We start from the raw sequence: 27,756 nt of genomic DNA on the forward strand, positions 1-27,756 counted from the left end.
GTTCCTCATAAATAAAGTAAGTTAACATTTCTTCTGTGATCAGCTGGCATGAATAACTAAGTAAGCAGCATTTTAGCAGTGATTTAGGAAACATTGTTAGTCATATCAGTCCTTTGCAATCTTTCTTTCACACATATTTGAAGGACAAGTGCATGTGTTTGCAGGACGAGTGAAAATTTTAATGCACTTGTCCTGCAGGACAAGTGCCATTTATAAATATTTTTGTCCCCTGTATATATACTGAAATGTTACGTTCTTTTAAAATAAGATCAGAAACAAAGTCAAACTACAAGTCAAGCTTAATATGTTATATAAGCTATTTATATATTGAATATTATATATATTTATTTTAAACAAAACCTGTCTTTGTGAAACATACTGCTCTTAAGTTCAAGGCCCATAACTTTGCCAAAAAACTATGGACCGGAATGAATTTGACACATCATCTGTAGGCCAAGTTGGTATACGCACATACCAAAATTCAGCAAAATCTTAACAATTATCTCACTTACCTTGGCATCAAATGAGAATCGGCTTTCAGGAATATTTTCCGGTCCTCCATGCACATCAAAGTGCTTACAGCCTGCATTGGCCCGAACATAGCGGAAGTGATCGCCCTGCAGCCCTCGTACAAAATGGGCAGCGTAGACACCGCTGAGGTATGGGTCCTCACCATAGGTCTCCTGTAAGTCATATCAACCTTGCTCTGACAAAATGGGGTTAAACCCTTTACCACTTAGATACGTATTTTGACGCATTTGTAATCCCTTACAAATTTACATTTATTTTAAGACTTTTCTACTAGATTTAAGTTTTAATGTTGCATGTCATATACACAGCTTAATACTGGATATTAAAATAGAACTAGTGTAATATGGGTCATAAAAATGAAGAATTATCTATATTTATTTTTATTTCAATGGTTTTTTTTGCAGACATTTTTTAACACTTGTAATATTTAACAGAGACATATTTAGTGATGGACACCATGTCCTGCACTTGGCAAGAAGGTTTTGGAAACCTTTAAAAATTAACTAGCTGGTAGGCAATCGGCCGTAGCAAAACAGGGCCAGTGCAAGACTTGAACTATTTAACCCATTACCACTTAGATACCTATTTTTAAGCATTTGTAGTCCCTTAGAAATATAAATTTAATTGAACACCTTTCTTACTAGATTCAAGTTTTAAAGGCTTCATTTCCAACCCTTAGATACTGATGAGCAGCAAAGAGCATAAAACATGAACAGACAGCAGGTTACTCGCAGGCTGTTCTGGTTATATGCTGTTTGGAACAGACTGCAGGTTACTCGCAGGCTGTTCTGTTTATATGCTGTTTGCATGCGAACATCCCGACCATGAGGATGATTTATAATACAGTAGGCTAGCTAAATGTTTTCAAGAAACTGGCCACAATAAATTATTAAATATATAAGGCAGTTATAATGGTATTATGGTCGTATAAAATGTTATCAAATTAAACATTTTAAGTTATAAGACCCACATATAAACAATGTAACAAACCTGAAACTATAACTATGCACCTGAAACTTAAAATACACACCTGTAACTTAAAATACACACCTGTAACTTAAAATATACACCTGTAGCTTTAAATACATACCTCTAACTTATAACCCATAACTCCAGCTGCTTACCTGATTGCGACCCCAGAGTGGATGTCTCATGATGTTGATGACAGGGCTGAAGCAGCTCAGGCCCTTGTGGTCCCCGTACTCCTGCCTCTTCACATAGTCATTGTGCTTAGCACGAACCTCCACACCCGTGGCTTCAGCAATGTCGAACATCAGCTTTGGACTGAAAATAAGCAATGTGTGTAACTGAATATCTGGAAAACCTTGTTAACACTTAACCACTCAGACACACATATTTACGCATGTGTAGTCCCTAAGACAATCCAATTAAATTAAAGACCTTTCTTACTAGATTCAAGTTTAAATGGCTTCATTTCCAACCCTTAGATACTGATGAGCAGCAAATTAATTTATCATAGGCTGTTGTGGTTTTATGATGTTCTGAGCTGAAAAAGGTTAAGGAAAAATACTTTCAGCCACAGTATGTTGCAGAACAAAATAAAAATTAAGCTGCCTTTGCATTTTTATGCAAGAAGACTAATGCACATAGGTCACTCACATGAGACTAAAAGGTAGGAAACTGTTCGGAGCAGCTTTTGTGATGATTTTTCACCATTTTAGAAATCAGCCAAGATATTATTGGAACACATTTCTGTATGATTCGGAAAACACATGACATCTAGAGTGTTCACAAAGTTTTAATATAATAAAAAAAAAATGAATCCTCTTGGAGATTTCAACAACAAAAAAATGACCATTCTATCACTTGTTCCAATTCTAGCACACAATTATAATAATGGAAACCCATTAATAACATAACTACCAAATGCAGCTACTTTCCCTAGCCGTTAACGATAACTGATTGAAATTGCGGTAGACAAATTGATAACTCTTAGTCCATTAAAATAAGTGCATTCTTTAAATGTCTTTTAATTGACTCAATTGTTCACTGCTTTAGCAAAAAATTATTATCAAAATGGGACCAATTGTCAGACATTTAGAATGGTGCCATTTTCCATTATCAGCTTTATAAAAGGAAAAAATGCTAAAATAGCTAGCATACTGGCATTCCATTGGATTTTGTATGTTCAGGTTCTACTTAAAAGTACCCAAGGTAATCTTACGTATATTACAATGTACCATATAATGTATGGAAAATACCTTAAAGGCACCCTGCCATACTCCGGAGAACTTTTTAGTCCCTACCCCTGGTACTTCGTTGTACACTTAAGAGTACTCATAGTACTTTAAAGTAGTACCTGAGCTAACAATTACCAATTGTGACACACTGGCAGGGATCAGTGTCCCAGATAATTATTTGGGGAAAAGGGTTTTCACCCATTGAGTTTTGAAAAATAGGGTGATTTCATTCTTGAAATAGGGTAAATGAGTTATAAAAATGCATACCTTAAAATAATTGCTGCTTTACTTCTGTTGAAGCTGTACACATATATTAATTAAATAAAACTGTAAAATAGCATAATTAACTTTAATAAACTGATGTTTCACAACATCTTAATTTAATCCGTGATGCTGTCCATACTATAAACTTAAAAAAAATCGATAGCACAAATGATTCAGCACTTATTGGCTCTTGCTTTCTTGGTTACACAAAGTTTTGGATCAACTAATATTTTTGCAGCAACAATCGCAGACGTCTTTTTACCTCTCAAAGACATTTTTATTTCGCATAGTAATAGAAACTGAAATAACAGACGCTTTACAAATACATGCACAATTAGCAACTGATTAAGTCGGATTAAAAAATGCATGTATGTCGTTTTAAATAATATGGTCAGACGCTTGATTTAACTATGAAATCTAGTCCGCAGTGTTTGAATAACTTTAACTGTTTTCCTGCTCCGTCATCCAGACGCTTGCTGAATGAAAGTCAAGCTTCGAATAAGCCTATAAGCCCAAAGCCCGAGTCGATTCTTTGGCCGGTCGGTTGATCCTAAATGCTTATAAAATAGCCCGACCAGTCAATTAAATATTTGAGCATAAAATTCTAAACAAACTGAAAAACTGAAACTACTGTCATATCAATAACCTGACATATACGCGTTTTTAAGAGGCACGATTAAATTCGCTATTTAAATGCCTAAAATGACGTTATACGTGTTATAAACAATTGCATGAACACATGCAGCCGCCATTTTTCTAAACTGTCTTGTTAACATCCGGGTATGTTGATATTTAAAGTAATAATGCAATTGACGCCCAATCGAGATGATGTTATTCAAACTGAACATGCGTAGATTACGTTCCGGGATGTTCACGCATCGGGCACTTCGTAATGTTTTAAAATAATGACCAATCTAGAAGCATATTTAATTTTAGAAGCGTTTTCCGAAAATGTATTTATAATTCATGAAAAATGGAGGAAAAAAATTTTCAATAAAAGAGGCTGTAAGGGATATTGTACGCATTGGGTTAAAAACAAATTGATCCTTATTACAGTTAGATTTCCATGTGTTTTAATCAATTATTCTTGCTTATTAGAAGACGTTTTTTTCAACTAATTATTAATAATTGTAGTTCTTTTGTTTATTCTGTAATCTCGTTCTGCTACGTGACCTACGTTGCTTCTTATAATCTGTTTACGAATCTACAATTCTTTTCACGGTTGACACATGCATATCAAAACATTGGGAGTAAATTTAAAAAGCAGACATTGTCACTTGGTAGATTGGGCAATTAACACACCCAGTGGCCTTTTGTTCTGAAGCCACATGCCAACAATTCAGAAATTCACCGGTGATTGTCCTAGTAATTAAACGATATTAATCTGTTATTTAAACAGGTTGATGTATTTTTCCAGTTCTTCGGATATTTTTTAAACATTATAATAATTCAATTTGCTTTAAAATAAAACCAAACACCGGTCAAACTGATTAATGGAATCATTGAATGAGAACATGTGCAATAATAAAGTTACAATAAACAGCATAAATATCTGGTGCATTTTGTATAAATGCATTTCAAAAGGAAACAGAATACCCTTTATTACTGTAATAACATCAATCTGTTTTTGCTAATGGAAGTCGATTTTCTGATTGTTAATAACTATGTTGGTGTTCCTGGCCAAAAATGTTATAAAATTTATATTAATCTCCTCAGGCTATTATAATTGAACATGTCTTCGGTCTGTTCAAAATTCCATCTGATTAGCCCGAAGGGCTATTTGGCTAAAATATTTAGCGTGAAGACTGATGACAGTGTTGCTGCGTTACTAATTCCAAAGAGAAAATACTGAAAACGAGCAAAGCATTTTCGATCTTAATAAGCTATTATATCGTACGCATCAAATTTGATGATTTGTTTGCGTAAAAGTCAAGGTTTTCAATACCCATGATATTTTATTTCTTTGCATTTTTAAACATTTTAATAGGCTGAAAGACGCAGATGCATTGCTTATCAAGGAATATACAAATCTGAGGATGTTTCAATACAACTTTGAAAATCATTAAAACATTAAATGATATGTGAAGTTGTGGGAAAATGTAGCACAGAAAACAAACTGATGATGTTGTCAAACTTATCATGAGGAAATCAGGAGACCTGAAGGCTGCAGCGAGCCCGATTGCCTGGGGAAAAGCAGTGGCCTCCCCTGCTTCTGCTGCGCCATGCAAACACTCCTCATTCCACTGGTAGGGTCCGATCCCCAACCGTTTTATGGCAGGGGCCGGTCCGCCCTTAGTACCCGCACCTCCATGTGACATTTGAAGCATAATTTCTTTCAGGTTCAATCTTGAAACTATATCGTCTACTCGATCGTCCCATGGCAAGGAAATGTTTTCGAATGGAAATGAACACAATGTTTGCCGCAATAAAATGCTGACCAGCAACGCGATTGAGGCTGTGAAAATCATTACATTTGATCGCCTAGCCACCATGCAGATATCCCAATTTCACTTATGCAATTTGCAAAGGCCGATGTGGTTACTTTTAAGATTTTTAAGTTGGGGTAAACTTATTTTGTTTACATTGATGTTGTTGTTGTAGTTTTTAATTAAAAAGATTTGTTGTACAAAAAACGCGTCAAAATATTGGTTACATTACACCAATTTCTACAAAGTTCTGAGATGTCTCCATTATTTGCAAGTCAAACGTGTTTAAGGACCTTTCAATTATGAATACATTAAATAAATATCGATGAAACTTAAACATAAACAATTGCAAAGTGCGAACAATTTATTCAACAATTATTAAACCAACTATTTTGATAAATTAAATGATATAGTTTATATGACAGAAGAAAAAGAGTAACACATTTGTGTCTAATGTTCACAAAGTAAAACACGCACACACTTCTTCACCCACAATTCTTACTTGAACGCGGCTGCAAGCCCTAAAGCTTGCGGGAATCCCGTAGCTAAGCCCGAATTAGCGTCCCCTCTCAGACATTCCGTATTCCACGCCCAGGGCTCAATCCCCAGTCTCGGGATTGCAGGGGCCGGGCCTCCCTGCGGACCAGCGCCACCTTTCGCCATCTGAAACATCACATCCGGTAGCGTCAGCCGGCCGACAAGGTCGTCTACGCGGTCAGCCCATGACAATGATATGTTCATGAACGGGAACTGGGCGGTGACCGCTTGGGCCGCAAGGACAACGTTGATCAGAATCCGCCACATTATTTGCTACTTAGCAATCAGATTTCATTAAAACACGTGGTCTCAACTAAATATTTTCCTCCTGTGCAACCTGAAATAATATGATAAGTGATCTATCACATGCCTATTTATCACACATTCCAAATGATTAACATATTGTATAAGACGCGTTTACTGGTGCGTGACATGCGCGATGTAGACAATACTACATTTGATTAACGAAATTTAATTCGCATTAAGATACTACCTGTTTATGTACCGTTATACATGTAGGATCACTAGAAATGTATATAAAACTTGCCATTGCTTAAATGAACGTCCACATATATATTCGACGTAATACGTATACGTAATGAGGTAAAAATAATAATTACAACATAATGGGCTATCGATAAACGTTGATTAAACAGTTTTGCTTTTAAGATTAGACTACCAACCTACCGAAACAGTCTAGTGTCATGATAATACGGAAATCGTTTAATTATTTAACCACAGATAGTTTCCGTACTCAGTCAGTATGGAAAGCGTTCTAGAAAGACTGAATATGCTATCGAAATTTGCCAGTTTGCTATAACACAGTTTGACTTCAATTTTCAATCATAAAATATTGTGCTTAGATTATTTCATTTTTAGAGAAAAAAGAGATTTTTAAAGACCCGCGTCATCCGAAAATGGGTCTTATGCTATTTGCGTCCAGCGTAGACTTACATGTTTGTATATCCCAGCTTGCGTATCTCGCAGTCTGGCCAGGAGATACCTAATGAGACAACAAAACTCGTGTGATTCATAGCGGACAGAGCAGCTCCTGAACAAACTGCGCATTTGTGCAGACTGGGCTTGAGCTAAGCTGGCCGAAACGACATAAGACCCATTTTCGCATGACGCGGCTCTGAAAGTGTGATTTGAATGTGTAAAAAAACTGCGTCTTCATAAAATATTTAAAAAAAAACAACAACAACATATAACTGATAAAAAAATATGTGAGGACACATATGATGTGATCTCCCGTAGTATACATTTTAATTAAGAATGTTTACGTGTGGTTTGAATATACGTGCACCTAATAACACACATTTCATGCGGTGAATCATGACTGTAAATCAATGACATTTTCCTCGTTGATGATTTTGCACCATCTCACCAATGTAAACACTTAAAAGAAAGTTACATTGTTGTTTGCATTTTCCGTGGCCGTTCGATTTGCCTACGGCAAAGTCGAACTTCATGTACTGTAACTGTATTATCAATTGCATTCATAGAGCACGGGTGGAATCATTGCGACCATAACGCTCGTGTTATGTGCGTAAAATGTCGCAATGCAGCTTCCATTGTGGTGGAAATTTCAAATAAATGGATGCAAACGGTGAATACGATTTTGTTTTTTACGTTTCCCGAAGACATATAGACCTTACTTTAACAATCGGGGAATGCTATTCGATACAAATATTAATATTGTTTACTATTCTGGCAAAATTCTTGAGAAACAGCCGATATCCTACCATCAAGGACTTTACAAAGGTTGGTTCATGAGATGTTGGCAATGAACAAGTCGCATATTTTTACGATATTATTATATTTTTGTACAGAAAATCCCATTTTATGCATTTTTTAATAACTATGCTCGGCTACAAAAAAATATCGTAACCTCTGCTGAAAAGAAGGCGTTGTACCTGTTTTTTTAAAAATGTTGTGGTCGCGAACAAATGTTGTGGTCGCAATTTATTGTTGTGGTGCTGATGTGAAGTAACTTATATAGGAACAAACGTAAGGGAAGTAATGTAACATAAGATCAAAGGTTGGTAATTGTTTTATTTAAACAATACAATTATGTTGCATGAAAACCTCGCATTACGACCACTCAAAGTAAAGATTATTTGTATTATTTATTTTGTATTGCAGATGTGAATATTCAAGGGAAGATGATAGAAAGGATTGTTCCTATCCAGTATCAAACGGATTTCATACAGTAAAAAAGTCCGTGTATTTTTTTTAAATCGGACTTTTAATACCAATCTCTTGCACGACGGTCACATTACATTCACCTCTGTGTTGGGCTCAGAACGGACTATTGTTATGAAAGCGTCTCATTCATGTCATGATCATTCCAAGCGTTCATCATTGAGGTTACAGTATACTAAACAATCTCTTGCACGACGGTTACATTGCATTAACTGCATTAAAGAAACCCATCTCATACCATGATATCTTATATCAGTCTTAATTCATTATCATATAAAATTGATATGTTTTTTATGTTAAGAAACCAACATACATACACACGTCGAAGCAATTCCTAACGTCACTCAATAAAAAAGTATGTTCAATTGTTTACATTTGTGAAGTGCATGGAATGATTCCATCTGCGTAAATGAGCGATAAAATAGTTCCAAAGAGTTGCATTAAAACTCGCAAGTTTTTGCACGAATTATCGTACATTTAAAAGTCATATTTCTTAATTTAATGCATGCGATCTTAAATATCCACTCAAATATACATTGAATGCGTTTGTTCGGTTTTAGCTATTTGGTAGACAAAATGGCGTGCTGAGCCTTACGCAGAGTTGTATGTGATAGCAAGGAACGACAACTCTGCGTGGAGATTGGTTAAATACCAGTACGCCTGTTAAAAGGGGTGGTGGAAAACGATTTTGTCAAAATAGCTGTCGGAAAATTTCTTTTCTCCTGCATTGAAACGTAGTAGAATATTCTTACCAATCCCCAAAATAAGTGATATTATTTCAAAACCCATAAGGCATACAATTAATTCATATATTGTCAAAGCTAAAAAAGAATTAGCATTTAATTCACTTTAACGATAAAATATTTCATTAATCAATGATGCCAGTGAAGAAACATATTATATCATTCTTTGAAACAAATGCTGTAAACAAAACCAAACCTTTTAATGACGACATACACCATCTTTTCGACGAGGTGTTGGACATCTGAAAAGAACACAATGTGAAAGCGGACTTTGTAATATTTCTGACGTTGGTAGCCCAAAAGTTTCCCGATGGGCAATATTGCATTTATTCTGTTCATAGATGTTGTGAACTGGTTTAACAATAACGATACGCGTGCAATGCGTTACAGTGATACAAACTTATATTTGTTTTGGTCGGGCAACCGATTAATTGAGGAAAGTTCATTCGTTTCATGGGCGGACCAAAAAACGAGACGCAATTTTTATGTGGAAAAAAGCAGCTGTCTTCTGCAGATTCAAAAATTAATTTTGCCTGTCCGTCTGAGGTTTTATTGAATAACAATCCTGTGCACTGTGAATTATCAGGTGGTTTAGATCCTGGTATTATAGACATAATGATAACTCTTGTAGCCAACAATAAATTATGCGTCTTTATTATACGTTATAGTGTTTGGTGGAAAAAAATAAACGTGGACCAGTCATTTACATAATCGGATTTGAATCCGAAACTTTGGTGGAGAAAAAGTAAAAATTATACCTTTATTTTATGCGAAATGTAACATAGTTATACACAGAATTAGATTTTATTAAATAAACTTCTATTCATATTACGTTTTTTTTGTTCTTTGTTTTTTTAATTCATGACTCTTGTTAGAAGTGTTCTCTACAAATCATGCGTTTTTTGCTCTTTCCGATATTTTTTTTCTCCAAAATACAGGAACATGAAACATTGCCTTTGAAACTATCTAAAATATGTAATTAAGGTCCAAAAATTTGTTTTCCACTTACCCGTCCAATCCTTATATTTCGTTCCGACACATGATTTGTTTGGTCATTGGAAATCAAGTTTACCGCGAAAAATTCATTGTTTGTTTAGCTTGATTATTGTTATCAAAATTATGACTGTGTCATCTTTGATTGTTATATAATAAATGTTGCAAACACATTTTGAAGACCTTGCTTAGTTGCAAATACCTTGCACAGGTAAAAAAAGTCAAATGAAAAAAGTTTCGCCGACCTACCTTCCCTACGTTTCGGCAATGTTAGTAGAAACAAAAAAACTTACTATACATGACTGTGGTTAAATTTCAACATTGAATTGCATTTTGATATGTACATTAAAATTTATTAAGTGATAATTTAATCAAATATCAGAGGGAAAAGAAGTAAAATTATTGAACAAACTTGAATATATGTTATACAGTTTAATCTAAAACATATTCTTTTATCACAATAGCATATAGTTTATGCAGTTTAAAGTAAAACAAAAACATACAATTTCTCTTTAATTACATATAAAATATATATACTGAAGCAAAACAGATTAAACTATCAATGTTATTTAACATGCATACTATGTAGGTGTAATCTAAATAAAATAAAACAGCACGTTGGCCTCATTTCATTCCCAACATGCTCTTTTCACATATGACCTGGTTTTTGTCAGCCCCAAACAGCCACGTGTCGTTCAGTACTTCGTTTGTACGCATAATCTTTGCACCAATTTTCACACTTGTATTAAGTTTGTATCCGTTGCCATGAGACTGGCTCATATGTTAGTTAATGTCTCGCCTGCAAGCAAATGGTTTGTTGCATACCAAACACGTATGAGGCCCTTCTTACAAGTGGACGACGCGTTGATGTCTTTTCATGTTTAAAACTGTGCTACCTTTTATACCGCAGACAAAGTGAGTTGCGAGTTGTTCGTTCATGGATGTTTTTGATATGGAACGATACTACATCAATATGGCTTCTGCGCTAACAATCTTTCCACAGAAGTTGCAGAATAACTTTTGGCGTTTGTTTGATGTCGGCATAACCACATTGCGACCTGAAACTTACAAAATCGTTATTAGTATATAACGTGACAGTTTAGCAAGAAAATATTGAATGAGGACGAGACAGCCTATATTTATTTCGCCCTTGATTTACAACCAATGTGACATACCAGGGTATTTTAAGTACCGTCAGTGCATTACAGTTATCGCAGGGTTCCGTTTTGGTGATATGTTTAATTTCTATGTATGCACATCATATTTCATAAGAGTAACCGGTTTGTACTTAATGATGTACCGCATTATACAGTTTTGCGGAAGGACGGACAGAAAGACGTACGGACGGAGCACAAACCTATTTGCATTTGAGAACGTTAGACTCGGGCCATGGAACTGTTCTGCGTATCTATAAAAAGGAACTTAATACATTTCTACACATGGAAATGTTATGTTATAAACATCATAATCACGTAAACAAGTTAATCGACATAAGTAATCTATATTATCTTCATGGGCATTTATTAATTTGAATAACTTACTTTGTATTAAACTTGTATTTTTAATTCCGATAATAACGTTAGTAGCAAAGTAAAACTGTGCCGTGTTCAAAAAGATTTGGCAATGAGGTAATTCATCTTTACCTGATATAACAAATTGGAGATGTTAACTTTTAAAGTCTCGTTTGTCTTCTGAAAATCTCATTGAGCCTAGATACAAAAAAACAGCAGTGTTTACAATGGCGAATTTGTTAATAAGGTAAATAACTCTGTAATCAAGTGCGTTTCAAATATTGCAATGTTTATACTGTTATTCGACTTCACATAGAGAGGAGCACATACATGAATTTCATGACCATACTAAATGATGAACATATACACAACAATTTAAAGGATTCGGTTATTTGCTTTCTATATTTAACAAAATATTAATTTAATGAAATGCAGAGTGATTCCTCAAGTAACCAGCACCAGATTTCGAACATGAGCCAGTCTGGATCAAATGTAGATTGAGTAACAATCAGACGGACGGACGGACAAGGACGGACGGACAAACAGAGGGACAAACATACATACACAGAGAAAGACAGATGGGCAGACAGACAGACACAGAGACAGACAGACAAAGAGACAGACATAAAGACTCAATTATCCGTCTCAGCACCACAACAATAAATTGCGACCACAATATGTGCTTGCGACCACAACATTTTCAAAACAACGGGTACAATGCCTTCTTTTCAGAAGAGATTACGATATTTTTTGTAGCCGAGCATAGTTATAAGAAAAACGAATATAAAATGGGATTTTCTGTACAAAAATATCATGATTTTTTAAAAATATGCGACTTGTTAATTGTCAACATCACATGAACACATCTTTGTAAAGTCCTTGAGGTTAGGAGATCGGATTTTTCTCAATAATTTTGCCAGAATAGTAAACAATATTAATATTTGTATCGAATAGCATTCCCCGATTTTAAAATTAAGGTCTGTATGTCTTCGGGAAACGTAAATAACAGAAGCGTACTCACCGTTTGCATCCATTTTTTGAAATTGCCACCACAACGGAAGCTGCATTGCGACATTTTACGCACATAACACGAGCGTTATGGTCACAATGATTCCACCCCGTGAGAGCGAACAACTTCAGTGAATGAAACGCTTTGATTATAAGCTTACAATTGATAGCCATATGAAAACAAGGTTCAGTTTTCAACGTCGGGTCGCCAAAGTAACAGTTGCGCTTTTACATGGTTTTTAAACTATGTGTACTCTGATCGGTTTATTATGTTTTTGTGAGTTACTAAGTAGGTCCCACGTGTTCGCTGTGTCGTTCCCAAGATTAACAAAATCATCCCCACAAGCAAGCTATGCCGTTACCTGGACTAGCTACGTTTTTAAACTCGTTCCTACGAGATATTTATCTCGTTCCTTCGATGTATTCTGTCGCTCGAACGAGTTACCAGGTCGTGATAACGACACTCACAGCAACATCAAAATATCGCATCGTAGCCTTCGTTCAGATATGGTTGAGTGCATCGGGATACTCACAAATGGCCATCATCCCAACATACCTTTTAGCAAAGTAACGAGGGATATGGCTAGATACGGGAGTCGCGTTCCTAAGGCGACACGACTTGGGTCTTTTCGGTGCCAGATGTGAAACACCTAGTAATCCACACCTCGGCCAAAGTCTCAATAACAAGGGAAATGTTAGTTTCTAGGTTCAGGTAGAGCGGGTGATCGAACCTGCGACCCATGATGTCTGGCTCCATGGCTACCAACAGACCAAGAGAACGCTCAAGAGTACCAGACTATATGGCTTTAAATACCCTCATGTGGCCTTAGATAACAAGGTTTGGGGACTTCTGGTGCAATTAAAATACTAAGCTACTGACATCAAGACGACCGGACGATGTTGTGTTTTGGTGCTAAAAAGACAACTTCAATACATCGACGCCTTGATTTATTTAGCTTTATATTAAAATGTATCGTATTAATTGCGCGCGGCATTGGTTTCGTATTGATAATAATGTTTTTATTAAATATTATATTTGCTCCCATTCCAGGTCAATCTATTACTTTTCGCACGGTCTACAATTTCCATACAATTTTTATGGTCGAAGTTACTGAATGATATTGGAAAGAGTCCGTTTTCTCGAATTCATAAATTTATAACAAAAAACATAACAACAGAAACACGCGCACTCATATAAATAACATACAAATAAATTTACATATGGATTGGCATTCGGCACCACTAACAATAGATAGATCTACATGGAAAAAAACTGCAGCATGCTAATTACTGACCCAGTTTCGATAAGAGCTGATATTTGTACGTAAGTTTCGAAAGCAATTTTTGCGTTTTTCAGTAATGTTTGGTATGAAAAATTTAGCGGCTTGCTTATAAAATAGACGATAACGGAAATGCGATAACAAATAACAGTAAATAGGAGGATTGGAGCTCCTTAAGAAAGGTTTCAACCTCAACGCTTTACATTGACCGCACCAATGAGTCGGCAGGAGTTTTAATATTATTTGATCTTGTACATGAACATGTAGGCTAACATTTTAGTGGTTAATATTGTATGTTTTATACTTAATATGTTGCAAAGAATCAAAAAAGTACAAAATTTCAAGTTCAGTTTATATTAAGTTTATTCAATATATACAATTGATATACAGTCCATGCGTATACATGATCTAAACATAGCAACATACACTTCAACATCGTTATTTCGAACACCGATAATCCGAAGTCACCGTTATTTCGAAGTATTTTTCGGGTCCCGATACTGGTTCTTCTTTGTTTAATGTAAAATTTCATTGTTAATCCGAACTTCGTTAAACCGAAGAAATCGTTAATTCGAAGTGATTCAGTCGGTCCCAACACTATAATTCGCACCTTATTAACAATCTTTAATCCGAAGTAAAAACTGCAAAATACTGAGCGTAATTTCACACCTTTGTCGTGGCTCTTTAAAAGCCAATAATTACACCTTTGTTGTCTGCGCGAACACCGGTGTTCAGAGAGACATCGAGTATTAGTTAAAAAAATGTTAATTAATTTCCGAAAATGTATTAATATGTATGTATGTCTGATAATTTGTGCTATTCATTATATTTTATATGTTCTGTAATAAGACAAAAATAAAAACAAGAAAAATAATCGTTTTATTCCTCCGTTTGTTACAAGTGGAAATCTATTGCTATCTGACTAGTTTACGCTTTTCAGTAAGCGTGTAACCGAACCATGTGAATTCCACAACGTTTCATTTTTTACAGAATCAAAGAAGTCTTTTGTCAAATGTTTATTTCGAATTATCGTTAATCCGAAGTTTTTTTAACGGTCCCGACGACTTCGAAATAACGGTGTTGAAGTGTATATAAAGGCATGACATGTGATCAGTATTGAATTTCATAAGTTGCTAAATAAAGTATCAATACATGAAAGGTCTAGGAATTCTCTTTGGGTTACAGCATTAAGAATCTATTTAACAATCCTGTAACTTAATTTAGTTATACGTTCAATTGGAAAGTCTAATCACCCCATGTGTTGGAATTTCGAAGAAAGTCCACAACGTCTATGGCAATTATTGATAAGGCGTTGACCGTGTCAAACGTCACTAACGCTCTGGTGACATTAATTTAGATTCCATTTTAACGGAATGTCAAAGGCACACTTTTTAGTTATATGATTGCTCTTTCAACGAATGCAATAAGACTTATCGAAGTTGACGTGTGAACAAAATGCGACAGATCTCGGGAATCGAATGATTCTCGTGCACGTAGAGTTCACACATTGTCACTGAATTTCGTTAGTTTCAAAGTCGTTCGTTAGTAACGTATATTGTACAGGTAAACTGAGTTTGGTGACCGAATTATCAAGTTATGAAAAGCCATATTACACGCATGTGTACTGTTTAATGGTCAAACAGAGCACGATGTGAGAAAATGCAATTTTGCGTGTTTGATCCCCATACTCTATGCAAGCAATCAAAGTAAATGTAAAAATTAGTTAGCACAGCAGAGGGTTGTACAATGTACATCGTATGAATACATCCGGAATCAGTCAATACTAAATCTTGTTGTGTAAGTTTCCATGTTCAGCCATACTAACATGCACATAGATCTAATGAAAATTGATTGAAATGAACCACATTTGAGTGTAAGTATATAAAGAAATTGAAACAACGAGTTTAATTATCTTTTTTTTAAAACACTGTATAGCTATACGTGATTACTTTGCATGTATTTATCAAACTAAGACTTCTTCTCGTTCACCTCTACAGTCCTTGGAGATGATCAAACTGATGGTCTTCTGATAAAACTAAAACAGAGACAATCTGCGCATATGTTTATGTTTGAATTCGGTAAACTAGCGCCATGCAAGAGGGTGTGTTAAATGAAAATCCAAAAATGTAAACGATGAATATCACGTTCTTAAAGTATGTCTTATTTATTTATAAGAAATGTGTACAACGTATTTTATGATAACCGATACCCACATCAGAAAATATAAACTTTCATAGAGAAATACATATTCTAAATGTGTTTTGTTATTTACTATACATTGTTAAAAAGGAGACCCCATTCTTCAAATGCACACGTTAAACTCACTTGCTTAATAACAGCACCTTTAAATATTGGGTAATGTACTCTTTCAAATTGCCGGGTAAGTTCTTATTTGTTTATATGCTGAAACCTATATCATGTCGCGATATTTTATGTTTGTTTCTACATATAATTCAGATGGTGTGCTATTTCGCTTAATAGTACGACAGCCTTCGTCACCAGTTCATTAGGCTCCCCTCGTTAAACATAAACCAAATACGCAAACAAAAGCTTTAGCATTTAATACGACACGATCCATTGTCATTGTCCCCTGATACATGCATTTGTTAATAAATGTGCGATGTTCTTAAAACTTGCCGTTATCGGATTATGATGAAATCCTGTGACTTAATGCCATCGTTTCATAAGTGCGATAAAGACTTACGCCTTTCAAAAGTATTTAACCTACGCCAGTTTATTTTTCCAGGAATTCATATGAGTCGTTTTCTAAGAAAACTGGGCTTAATGCATGTGCGTAAAGTTTCGTCCCAGATTAGTATGTGCAGTCCGTACAGGCTAATCAGGGACGACACTTTCCGCCTAAACTTGATTTTCGGTACGCAGGGACTCATTGAAACTAAAATACCATAAAAGCGGAAAATTTCGTCCCTGATTAGGCTGTGCGGACTGCACAGGCTTATCTGGGACGACACTTTACGCACATGCATTAAGCCCAGTTTTCTCAGAACGCGACTTCATACGTTTTTTTTCTTGTAAGTTAATGTATTTCGATTGACGTTCGTAACAAACGCATGACCTTATTCCGAAGACAGCACTTTTACCACGATCAAAACCAAAAGTATCAATTATGGAAATCACGAAAAAATTGCAATGATTATATTGATCGTAGAATACTCTTAACAAATATAAAGACAGACACATGAGAGAGTAAGCGAATCAAATGTTTTTACAATCTCCTGTAGCCCGTTTTGACGATAAAGCACATTATCGCTCAATCTTACATGTAGATTTATCTATATGAGCCGCGCTCTGTGAATAGGGGGTTTAATGCATGTGCGTAAAGTGTCGTCCCAGATATTAGCCTGTGCAATTCGTTAATTATTGACGACGCTTTCTGCTTTTATGATATTTTCGCTTCAAGAAAGTCTCTTCTTAGCAAAAACATTGTTTAGGCGGATTGTGTCGTCCGTTTTAGCCTGTGCGGAGTGCACAGACTAATCTGGGACGACACTTTACGCACATGCATTAAACTCCCATTAAACCCCGTTTTCACAGAGCGCGGATCATATATATTTGTTCAATTGATATAATCAATGTACTTGCCTACACATTTATATAATTAAATTAAATAGAAATACCCTGCATGTATTTTGCAGAAAAGACGATTTCAACTAGAATGGAAAGTCAATACATGTGTGTGTTTTCCATGGTTTCAGAGGCCAATGTCAAAGACACTTGCCCAAATGTTGACCAATACGTAATTGCAATTTCTTACAGAGATAGTTTATCGTGAGTTGTGTCGTGATGCACGAACGATCGGAATATTGGTTCAATGCATTGTTGTTATTGGATCAGACAGACTGCCGTAAAAATAAGAACCTATAATGAATCATTATTCTGTAGAGATTCCACTATGATAATAATATAATGAAACTATTTTGGCAATCTGAAGTACATGTAATAACTATGCGCACGACGAAAGTTCCGTATGCAAGCAGTGAAAAACCACGTTTATTGACAATTACAACCAATAAAGATAAAATGCTTTCGAGCAAGTTATTTCCGTTTGTGTTTAAGTACATGTAATTAGTTTTATGATATGTGCAATGAAAATACTTTACACCTGTTCTTAAAAGGTGTTATATATGTTTCCGTGTTGAAGGTGTTTAATATTTCAAAAAGTATACGTAAGTTATTTACTGATGTAGCTTTATGAGTAAAATGCCATACATTTGTATGGTATCTAGCATATTAATAGCTAGACGTCTGGGGAATAATTTAGTAGATTCACGACACATGGGATATTATTATTTGGTGCCATGGTTCTTCAGCGCATCATTTGGATAAATTTCAATATGTTGCAGCTTTTGATTTTAAATGTCAACTAATAAACGATGAGTCTGGACAAACACATTTAAATATTGAATATAATAATATGTACTCTTAAAATATATTTTTTAGTTAAATAAAGTGATAAGTATGTCTTTATGTTTTTGTATTATTTAGCCTATTTATTATCTGAATTGTCATAAATTATCGAAGTTTACGTCAGTGCTCGACATTTGGATTTATTTATTGGAATAATCATATAACGCCTAGGTCAGATGTAAATAGAGTTTGTTTTCCCTGACCTCACCCGTGCTAATCAAGGATTGGTCGGTAACTCTGAAAAGTGCGATAGTTGTGTAACGGTTGTTTTATTTATTATAAGTGTTTTGGGGAAATACTTTGCCTTTTGAAACATCGTTGTATTTTGTTTGTTGTACATTACAAACTTTCGCTTTTATATATCAATACATTAATGCTTATATTCAAACGGGGATGATGTTTTTTTTGGTCGACCATAATTTGCCAATTATTATGAAGGAATCATTTATAATCACACACAACATCAATGGCGTCGCTCGTCAATACCGTTATCACATGGTACATGTAAATGTATATGGTTTAATTTATTCTCATATGATTTTATACACTATGCATACAATGTATATTTCGCAATATGCCTACTCTTGGTAAACCGGAACTCTCTGAAAACCGGACGATCAGGGCGGTCCCCAGAACGTCCGATTTACAGAGAGTCTACTGTATCAATAAAAATAATCATATTGAAAACCCTGTTATTTATAATCAAATTTGTGCTAAAGTAAGCAAATCAGTTTGATACGAAAGTAAATGTTTACAATTTACGTTTATTAATAGCAAAAAGACGACCCCGGCGGCAAAATATAAAATATTACAATATTTCAAATCTAATGGCAAAATGTATAATATAGAATCGGGCATTTCTTCAGGGTCATTGGAGAGAATCAAACCGATGATCTTCGTAGAGTTCAACACGAATTGAAATTGTTTAAGTTAAGTTTAATTAAAAAGTTGTTGTACTGAATCAACACATTTTCTAATAATGACGTTTTTCGTAATTGTCTGACTATTGAGTTGCGATATAAAAGACTCAGATTTAAGAAAATAATTTCATTTGGTAACTTAATACACGAACTACGCAGATCCGAAGAATACAGACAAATAAATAACACGTTCCCGTCCAAACGAGAGGTACCGCACGCTTTCTGATAATTAAATCAGGTAATTCAATGCCATGCTTGGGATAAGGTGAGACATTTTGGCGCAAGCAACATTCTGATAAAATGGAATATTACAGTCAAGAATTACGTCAAACGGCGTCACGTCAGTAGCGTTATCATTTAACAAATGATCATATATACGACTACACGATATCAGTGATGTTAGGTTTCAGAGATTTCAAGATTGGAGCTTGATAACATGATACAAACATTAACTTATATGTCGCTATACGCATCAGTTCTTTTAATTGGAAATTTCTAAGAGGCCATGGATTCGTTGACATAGATTATCACGAAAACCCGAATGAAATAAGTATAATGATAATTTCGAAAATCTTGTAAACAAGAGCTTTAGACAAACACTCGATTTAATATAGATGGACACATTGCTAAACAACCATATTAATTGCGCGTAGTTTTGAACCAATTCTCGTTCTTCTATTGTATATGTCAGTGCATATTTTTATTTCGATTATCTGTGTGTTACATTTACAGTTTACTAGATTGGGATTGGAACGCACATGCGCACTTCAACAATTTAAAAACACACACATACACACATTATTTTATTTATTACTATAAGTAAACAATTGTTTGACAATTTTCCTTGAAATATGTTTGACTCATGTTGTTACAAAAATTTTGCATCAGTGCGAAAGTGTGCTTACATATGAGCCGCGCTCTGTGAAAAGGGAGTTTAATGCATGTTCGTTAAGTGTAGTCCCATATTAGCCTGTGAAGTCCGCACAGGCTTATCAGGACGAAACTTTCCGCCTTAACTAGACTTTTACTAAGAACAAACTTTCTTGAAACAAAAAATATCATACAAGCGGAAAGTGTCGTCCCTAATTAGCATGTGCATAGGCTAATCTGCATGTTACGCACATGTATTAACCCTTTGCATGCTGGGAAATTTATCGTCTGCTAAAATGTCGTCTGCTGAATTTCTACAATTAGCATTTCTTCGAAAAAATTTCAAAAAATACTATCAGAATAGCAAACAGTTTGGATCCAGATGAGACGCCACGTTCTGTGGCGTCTCATCTGGATCCAAACTGTTTGCAAAGGCCTTCAAAATTCGGTTCCCGCACTGAAAGAGTTAAACCTGTTTTTTCCAGAGTGAGGCTCAAATATAACTTTCTTAAGATTTTTTTATAAGTTAAAGTGTTATATGTTAACTCGTGTCGGATCCTATTGTTCGGGCTTCTTTGCTTTATGAATTGCGCTTTTAACAAAAATAAAATGATTTCAACAGAATATTTTAAAAGAAGTGTTACAAATTTGCTGTTCTGACGCTTTATCTAAACTATGTAAAGATAAAATTTTAACTCACCTTTTTTTACATTCGGCTTGTTTGCCTGTTGTATTGTTTCATACAAGAAAACACCACGATACATTGCAAACGTATATGTAAATGTATCAAGTCAAGTTTTGTTGCTGTACACAATAATATAGCTTATCTATTTAAACTATTGATATTTTTTATAACGTTTCAATTTAGAATTATTCGATTTAACTGCTGGAGGTTCTATGATACTCTGCTTTCGATCGCTCGAAAATCTACTCGTCTTCCGCCCGAAGAATGTTTTTTTACAGCAATTTTATTTAAACTGTTATCATAATCATTTACTGATTCTTTATTTTAGCCATGCTCTGTGAAAAGGTGTTAAATGCATGTGGGTAAAATGTCGTCCCAGTTTAGCCTGTGCAGGCTAATTAGGGACGACACTTTCCGCCTTAACTAGATAACTACATGTACTGATAAGAGACTTTCTTTAAACGACAAATATCATAAAAGCGGAAAGTTTCGTCTCTGATGACCAGTGCGGACTGCACAGGCTAGTCTGGGACGACACATTACGCACATGCATTAAACTCCTTTTCACAGAGCGAGGCTCATATAAAGAAAATAACCAATGGCCAACCAAACAAAGGGCAATAGTACCCATAATACATTACAGTATGATTCATTCTGTGATCACCGTTTCGGAAGATTTTCATTATAAAACACACATACAATGCAACTATCACACTCATTTTAAATGCAATTGTGTGTCAATTTTAATTTAATTAGTGATCATATCAATAGGAAAGGTTTTTCCCGCCTTCTTCACAGATTTGCGCGTTACTCCGTGATATATTTGCGTCAATGACGCACATAGCTCCAGATTAAATCGTCGACATACACTCTCCACTGATGTATTACTGATTTAAGATTTCTTTATTATCTATTCGAGGCAAACATGTCTCACCTAATGCAAACAATTCCATTGAACCAATGTCTAATCTTGATCACGTCATTCCCTCCATGTAACGTTATTATGAATCTATCACGATCGGACAAAACATGCGTGAAACGGATCATATTTGTTTTAGTAAAAGTACGAAAACGGCTGCTGAAAGGGTCTTTATACTAGTTTCGGATTTGAAAATGCTATCGTATTCATCGACTGCAAAGAGATATGCAAACGACAAATGGAACCAACATTATTTCAAGAAAAACACGAGCGAACATAATTAAAGCATTTGCTTGCGCCGGAATTGACGTCCGATCTAAAATAAAAATAGAATTTTCGACTTCACAGACTAACAATGGAATGTTTAGAATCATAACAATAACAAGCAGATTGAATAAACCTCAATTATGCATGATGAATTAGCATATTATATGAAAAGGTGTATGTATATCAGTATAATTTCATGGCATTTACACTTTGCATAACTAGATTACTCTGACGAGATCTCTTCTGGTAGTCGCGACTTCTATGGGATGTAATTACTTGTCCCCTTCTGTTTCAAGCACAATACAATGAATGATTTTTATGCGAATACGATAATATGCAAATCATGAAATCCCTTTGCAAATTGCAATCAATATTTCTAAAATATGTGTTATAGTTGTGATCCTGAGTTATATATTTTTATAATAAAATATAAAACACCGATCACTTAACATGTCTCGGAATCACGATAACGACTACACGTTTAAGACTAATTGTACAAAAATATCATACCATATAGAAAGCAAACACGAATCTCTTTTTACTCTATTGCATTATCACACCGGTATGTTTAGGCTTGTCCTTTTCATGAAACTGGATTGTATGCATCCAAATATGCCGATATTTACGATAAGGCTTTCAAATGAAACCAAATATGTATTTGGTCTAAACAATCTCTTGGGGCGAAGAAAATTCGCTGCTTCGTTCGCGTAGGTAGAAACAAACAGTTATTTGGTACGCTCTACGCATATAATGCTGCAAATGGATTATTCTTAACGGCCCCAAAGTGTTATATTGAGCTATCTTTCGACTTATTTTCGAATATTTCTTAATATAGCTCAAAACATCTTATGCACTCTCTGAATTGATATCCGGTTGCGCGAATTCCCCGAGGAGGTTTAAGCTCTTAATTCTCGTATAAAACGCACATTTTGAATAAAGGAGGAAAATACGAACATCGGTACAGAATAGCGTCAATTCCACACTACTATATGAGGCAAAGCGACCAAGCCCAGTACTTATTTATGTATCTTTATTAAGATAACAAATTGAATCAATGTACATCTGACTATTAGTTTTACCGACACGTTATTGTGTTAGTGAATAAACTGTTGTATTTTTTCAGTACTTAAAATATATGTTTGAATAAATGCATTGCGTTTGGTAAAATCATGCATTTGCATTCCTGACATTAAACACAACCTGATACTTTTACTGGCCTTACACGTGTCAATCATTTCAAACGAAATACTTTTGGATTTTTATTTCTTTTCGATACGTCGGATTCCTTTTTAGAACGGTGAAAATTGCATGTTGAGATTTAAGAGATGGTAGTTAAAACATCGAAGCAGGGAAAAGCAACTAGCTTTTAAATATCCGATAATCTCGTCAGCCATAGTCCTCAAATCAACCATATTAAATTAATATGGAAGTGTCAGTATTGTTTCTTGTGGGTTGATGGGCCCCTTTCGAACGCTCGCACAATTTAACAAAATTAAAAATGACAAGTAAGGAACATTTCTAGGAATTTAGGAAAGCAATATCAATGCACATCAGGTATCACACGCTGAATTATTTCGAAGAAAAACAAACGTAACAAATACTGCTGTTTTTAAAATTCGTTTGATTTATTTTAATATATTGAAGAAGCATAAAAAGGTGCGGATTGGTTACAATAGATAATGGTATATAATGGAAGGTATTGAATTTTTTTTAAATATACAGTACATGTAATTGAATTTCATAGCAAATTAAATTAATAATATCACTGTGTAATAATTGACTATACGGTGTATAATCAAACTGCATTCATCATTAACCTTATATTTTTTTTTTTTTAGAGATTTCAATCATTGTTTCAGTTAAGAAAATAATAATACAACAATATTTATTTGATTAAAATATTCAAATGTTATATTTTTATAGGAAATACCAGGTATACCGTATGTACTTTGCTACACACCGTATGTGCTGAAATAATATATTATATGAAGTAATGTACTTTATTGTATACCGTATGTACTAAAACTATGTATTATATGAGTAACGTGACATGAATCTAAATCATGATTTGTTTTTTGTTATACTGACGATGTACATTGTGCAAGTCAAAATAAAACATATGTTCTGTTCTGTTCAATATTTCTCACACAGACATGTAGCATAAGTTTCGCATTCGCACTTGAATATCATCCGCTAGGAAGCGCGTTTGAAAACATTGACAGATTTGTTTAGGACTCTTAAACTTTCTCAAACTAACACGGCTGTTATACTGTTATCTTCATCAATGCTGACAAGCTACCCTATCAAAAATGACGCATGTCGGTATGTTTTCTTTTGTCGGATTGTGTAACAAAAAACACGAGGAAAACTGCTTTTTAATGCATGTGATTCCATTCATTTCTTGTTACATGTAACTGTTTCTGCATTGGCTCAAACCCAATAAAAAAGTGTTTATTTTATTGGACCATGGAGCTTTTCCTATCTGACATTTGAACTATTAAACTTTTAAAGAAACAACATAAGCTACATAAAACAAATTAAAAACAATCAAATTCTTCAGGGTACTTATTACTACTATATGAAAATTATGATGCAAAGATATATTTTATTCAATTTACTGTTATTTATCATAAATTTGTGTAAAAAAAAACCTAGACGCGGCAGTAAATATACAATTTACGAGTGTGTATAGCCATGTACACAAATTGTCAACAACATGATTTTATGAAACAGAATATTGCATTATTTTGAACAAATGTATATAAAGCAACGAAAACACATATGTAATGTAGAAATGGATATTATAATAGTTCAATTTTGTTAAGTTAAGTTAAATTGGAAAGTATTTGTATTGATTAGAATGTAGCCATGAACCTGTTTACTTGCTTGACTATTGAGTTACGAACACCCATAGATTCAAACAATTTATCTTCGTAACCTAATACATAGACTACGCAGATATGAACAATTTGCTTCATTATTACGTCAACCAACGACGCTGCAGACACATAAATAACAAGTTTCCGTTCAAACAAAAGGAACCACAAGCTATCTGATAATTACATGAGTTGAAAAAGGATTAGAACAGAACAGAACATTTAATTTAAGACTTGTACATGTACATCGTCTTCGATACATAAATATGTATAATACATAAAACAACATGACATAGCATTAAATGAAATGAAAGAGTTATACGAACTTACATGTTTTTGCTAAACAATACATACTCGAGAACTTATTCAGAGATGATATGTGTTTTAGTTATTTACAAAATTAAATACGTTTCTGTAGTTTATAGCTTCCTTAACAAACTTTAAAAGATTATTTATATCTGTCTTATTACATGAGGTCAAAAGTCGTGTAAATTTGAATACGGAAGGTTTAAAATAGTAATATTGTTTAATATACTTCTCTCTAATTACAGTATAACAAATGCATATAATGACAAAATGGTACTCGTCCTCTATATCTCTAGAGTTGCAAAAGGTACAATATCTTTCTTCTCTAGGAATTTGATTATAACGGCAAATTTGTATATTTAGAGGAAGTCCATTTAATCTAAGTTTGCTCATAAAACTCGATTACTTTTGGACAAAAAATCTAGATATGGTTCATAGTAATGTGATTGTTTACAATACTTGTATAGATTTAACATAGAGCTATTTTCTATTTAAGACATAGTTTCTTGCTTAAAAGTGTCTATAATACGGGTTTTAAATTCATAAAAAAATGTATCCTGATCGATAACGTTAGGATTGTCAAATATATGTGCAAAGCCATATTCTGTTAACAATTGTCTGATATTTGCGGCCCAATTCAAATGACCGTTATAACAATCTTCTAGAGATTGTGAATAAATAGTTTTAATAATTATATTGTTTGAGGTTACAATTTTCAACCAGTATTTAATCATTCTAAAATACCTATTAATAAACAAAGGGTATCGTCCTAATTCACTATATGTGACTGCATTATATGTATTTATTTTAACATTCAATAACCGCTTACAGAACTTGAGATGCACTCTTTCCAGTTCCTTTGACTAAGTATATCCCCAAACCTCACAGAAATAATTCAAAATAGGACTCACAAAGGCATCAAATAACTGACAAATTGTCAAAGGTCTTAAGTCAAATTCCTTACACATACACTAAAGAACATTCATAGCTTTCAATGCTTTTCAAACTATATGCTCTTGAGTTAAGATGAATTTACCAGTGTAATAAAAGACTTTTCCTAAGTAGTTAAAACCACTCACAACTTCTATGTTTTCCCCATTGTATGTCCAGCTTTCATTATGCGGTAAGCCACCCCGTTTACGACAAAAAATGATTTTTGTCTTTGACGTATTTACCTTTAGACCCCACGTGTCACAATATGTTTTTAAAATATTTAAATGTTGCTGTACTTCATATGGTGTTTTACCTATAATTGCCATATCATCTGCAAAGAGTAAAAGTATTAAAACAATAATATAAAACATAAGGCCACAATTTGCATCCTTTTGCAAAAACCACTCCAAATCTTCAACACATATAGAAAACAAAAGAGGTGACAATACCTCACATTGACGTAATCCAACTGCGTATGCAAAGTAATTGGACAAATTAGAACACAATTTCACTCGAGATTTAACATGCTGATACATTGTAAAAAGTTTTGCTAGACAACTAACCAAAGTAATACCTTTATGATTATTCACATCGTTTGTGTGTAGCGGAATTATTATACCTTCAGTCCAATTGCCAGGGAAAAAACCTGCATTAAGTATAGAATTTAAAAGATCACATTACTGTGATGACAAAATATCAATATTTTTGATAAAATATTCATTCAGAACACAATCACTACCATACGCTTTGTTCTTTTTTCAAAGATTTAACTGCAGAAACAAGATTACAACTGAGGTAGAAATGGGATAAGGTGAAACATTTCCGGGCTTACAATACACGGATTAAATTGCAATATTATATTCATGGATGGCGTTAGATGACGTCATATCAGTAAACAGTTAATACCTTTATCCATTTACAAACGTCCAATATTGACTACAATATGGTATCACTGACGTTTGATTTAAGATATAATTGATCTCTACAAACATTGTCATCACACAATTTCTGACGACCATCCACTTGTCGTTTTATTAATTTACAAGTGACCAATATCCTATAATACGCAACATTGATCATATACATTATTTTAGTATGTGCAAGTTTTTGTGTTTGAATAATTATTGAGATATGAAATTATATATAGTGTATTTGAATGCATAAACAGTAGACATAAACTATATTAGTGTACACCAATTAAGTAGAAGTTAATTGAACACTATGTATATTATTTGCATGTATGTAATATTCAAGGGTAAAAAGAATGTGCAAAATAATGAAACATGGACGAGATCAAATTCATGTTTAACCGCAATTAAATGGTTGACCGTATTGAAACCAAGGATTGATATTGCTAGACTAAAATTATCATACATACAGAATAGCAGGTTGCTGCCTTAAAGGTGTGTAATAAATATATAGGGTGAGGCGTACGCATTATTGTATGAATGATTGAATCCAGTATAGGCATTTATCGTTCCTTTATTTGAGGCAAATGGTCGATTGCCCACACAAACGCGGGCACCCACACGACTAAAATGATTAAAAAAGCAACAACTAAAAAATCGCATCTTTGACAATTGTTGGAAGCTAGTGAATATCAATTGGATCTAAATGAGTGACAAGTTGGAGAAGTTAATCATGACTTTATTACAGATGTTTGACTTATCAAATTAGAAATTCCCCTTTAATTAATAAAATAAATGAAATCATAGGTGTTAACACTCCATATAATTATTAATCATTTATTGTTATAATTTGTTTTATCAATTTCATTTGACAATAGCATCACTCGTCTTAGGTCGACACTTTTATTTAACCAATGTTGTTATCTTGATCGCGGCATTTCGCAT

General features: G+C 34.1%; 2 protein-coding genes across 6 annotated transcripts in view; both read right to left on the reverse strand.

The window, feature by feature from the left end:
* The window catches only part of LOC127852358 (uncharacterized), a 39,551-nt gene extending 33,952 nt beyond the window's left edge, over positions 1–5,599 (reverse strand). For all 5 annotated transcript variants that reach the window (XM_052386309.1, XM_052386308.1, XM_052386307.1 and 2 more), the window contains exons 1-3: positions 5,154–5,599; positions 1,656–1,815; positions 513–683 (exon numbers count right to left, since the gene is read on the reverse strand). In XM_052386309.1, coding sequence (XP_052242269.1) covers positions 513–683; positions 1,656–1,815; positions 5,154–5,488 — 666 coding nt within the window. In that variant the 5' untranslated portion in view covers positions 5,489–5,599. The remainder of the gene's footprint in view (positions 1–512; positions 684–1,655; positions 1,816–5,153) is intronic.
* A 321-nt stretch (positions 5,600–5,920) lies between these two features.
* Positions 5,921–6,287, reverse strand: LOC127853865 (xylan 1,4-beta-xylosidase-like). Its single transcript, XM_052388665.1, has one exon. It carries the CDS (start codon positions 6,224–6,226, stop codon positions 5,921–5,923), a length of 306 nt encoding a protein of 101 aa, XP_052244625.1. The 5' UTR covers positions 6,227–6,287.
* Between the last annotated feature and the right edge of the window lie 21,469 nt (positions 6,288–27,756).

Source organism: Dreissena polymorpha, chromosome 12, assembly GCF_020536995.1.
Source record: "Dreissena polymorpha isolate Duluth1 chromosome 12, UMN_Dpol_1.0, whole genome shotgun sequence".
Taxonomy (NCBI): domain Eukaryota; kingdom Metazoa; phylum Mollusca; class Bivalvia; order Myida; family Dreissenidae; genus Dreissena; species Dreissena polymorpha.

What these genes read in the sequence shown, in the direction of transcription:
- LOC127853865 (XM_052388665.1), bottom strand. Translation starts at nt 6,226, where the DNA reads ATGTGGCGGATTCTGATCAACGTTGTCCTTGCGGCCCAAGCGGTCACC.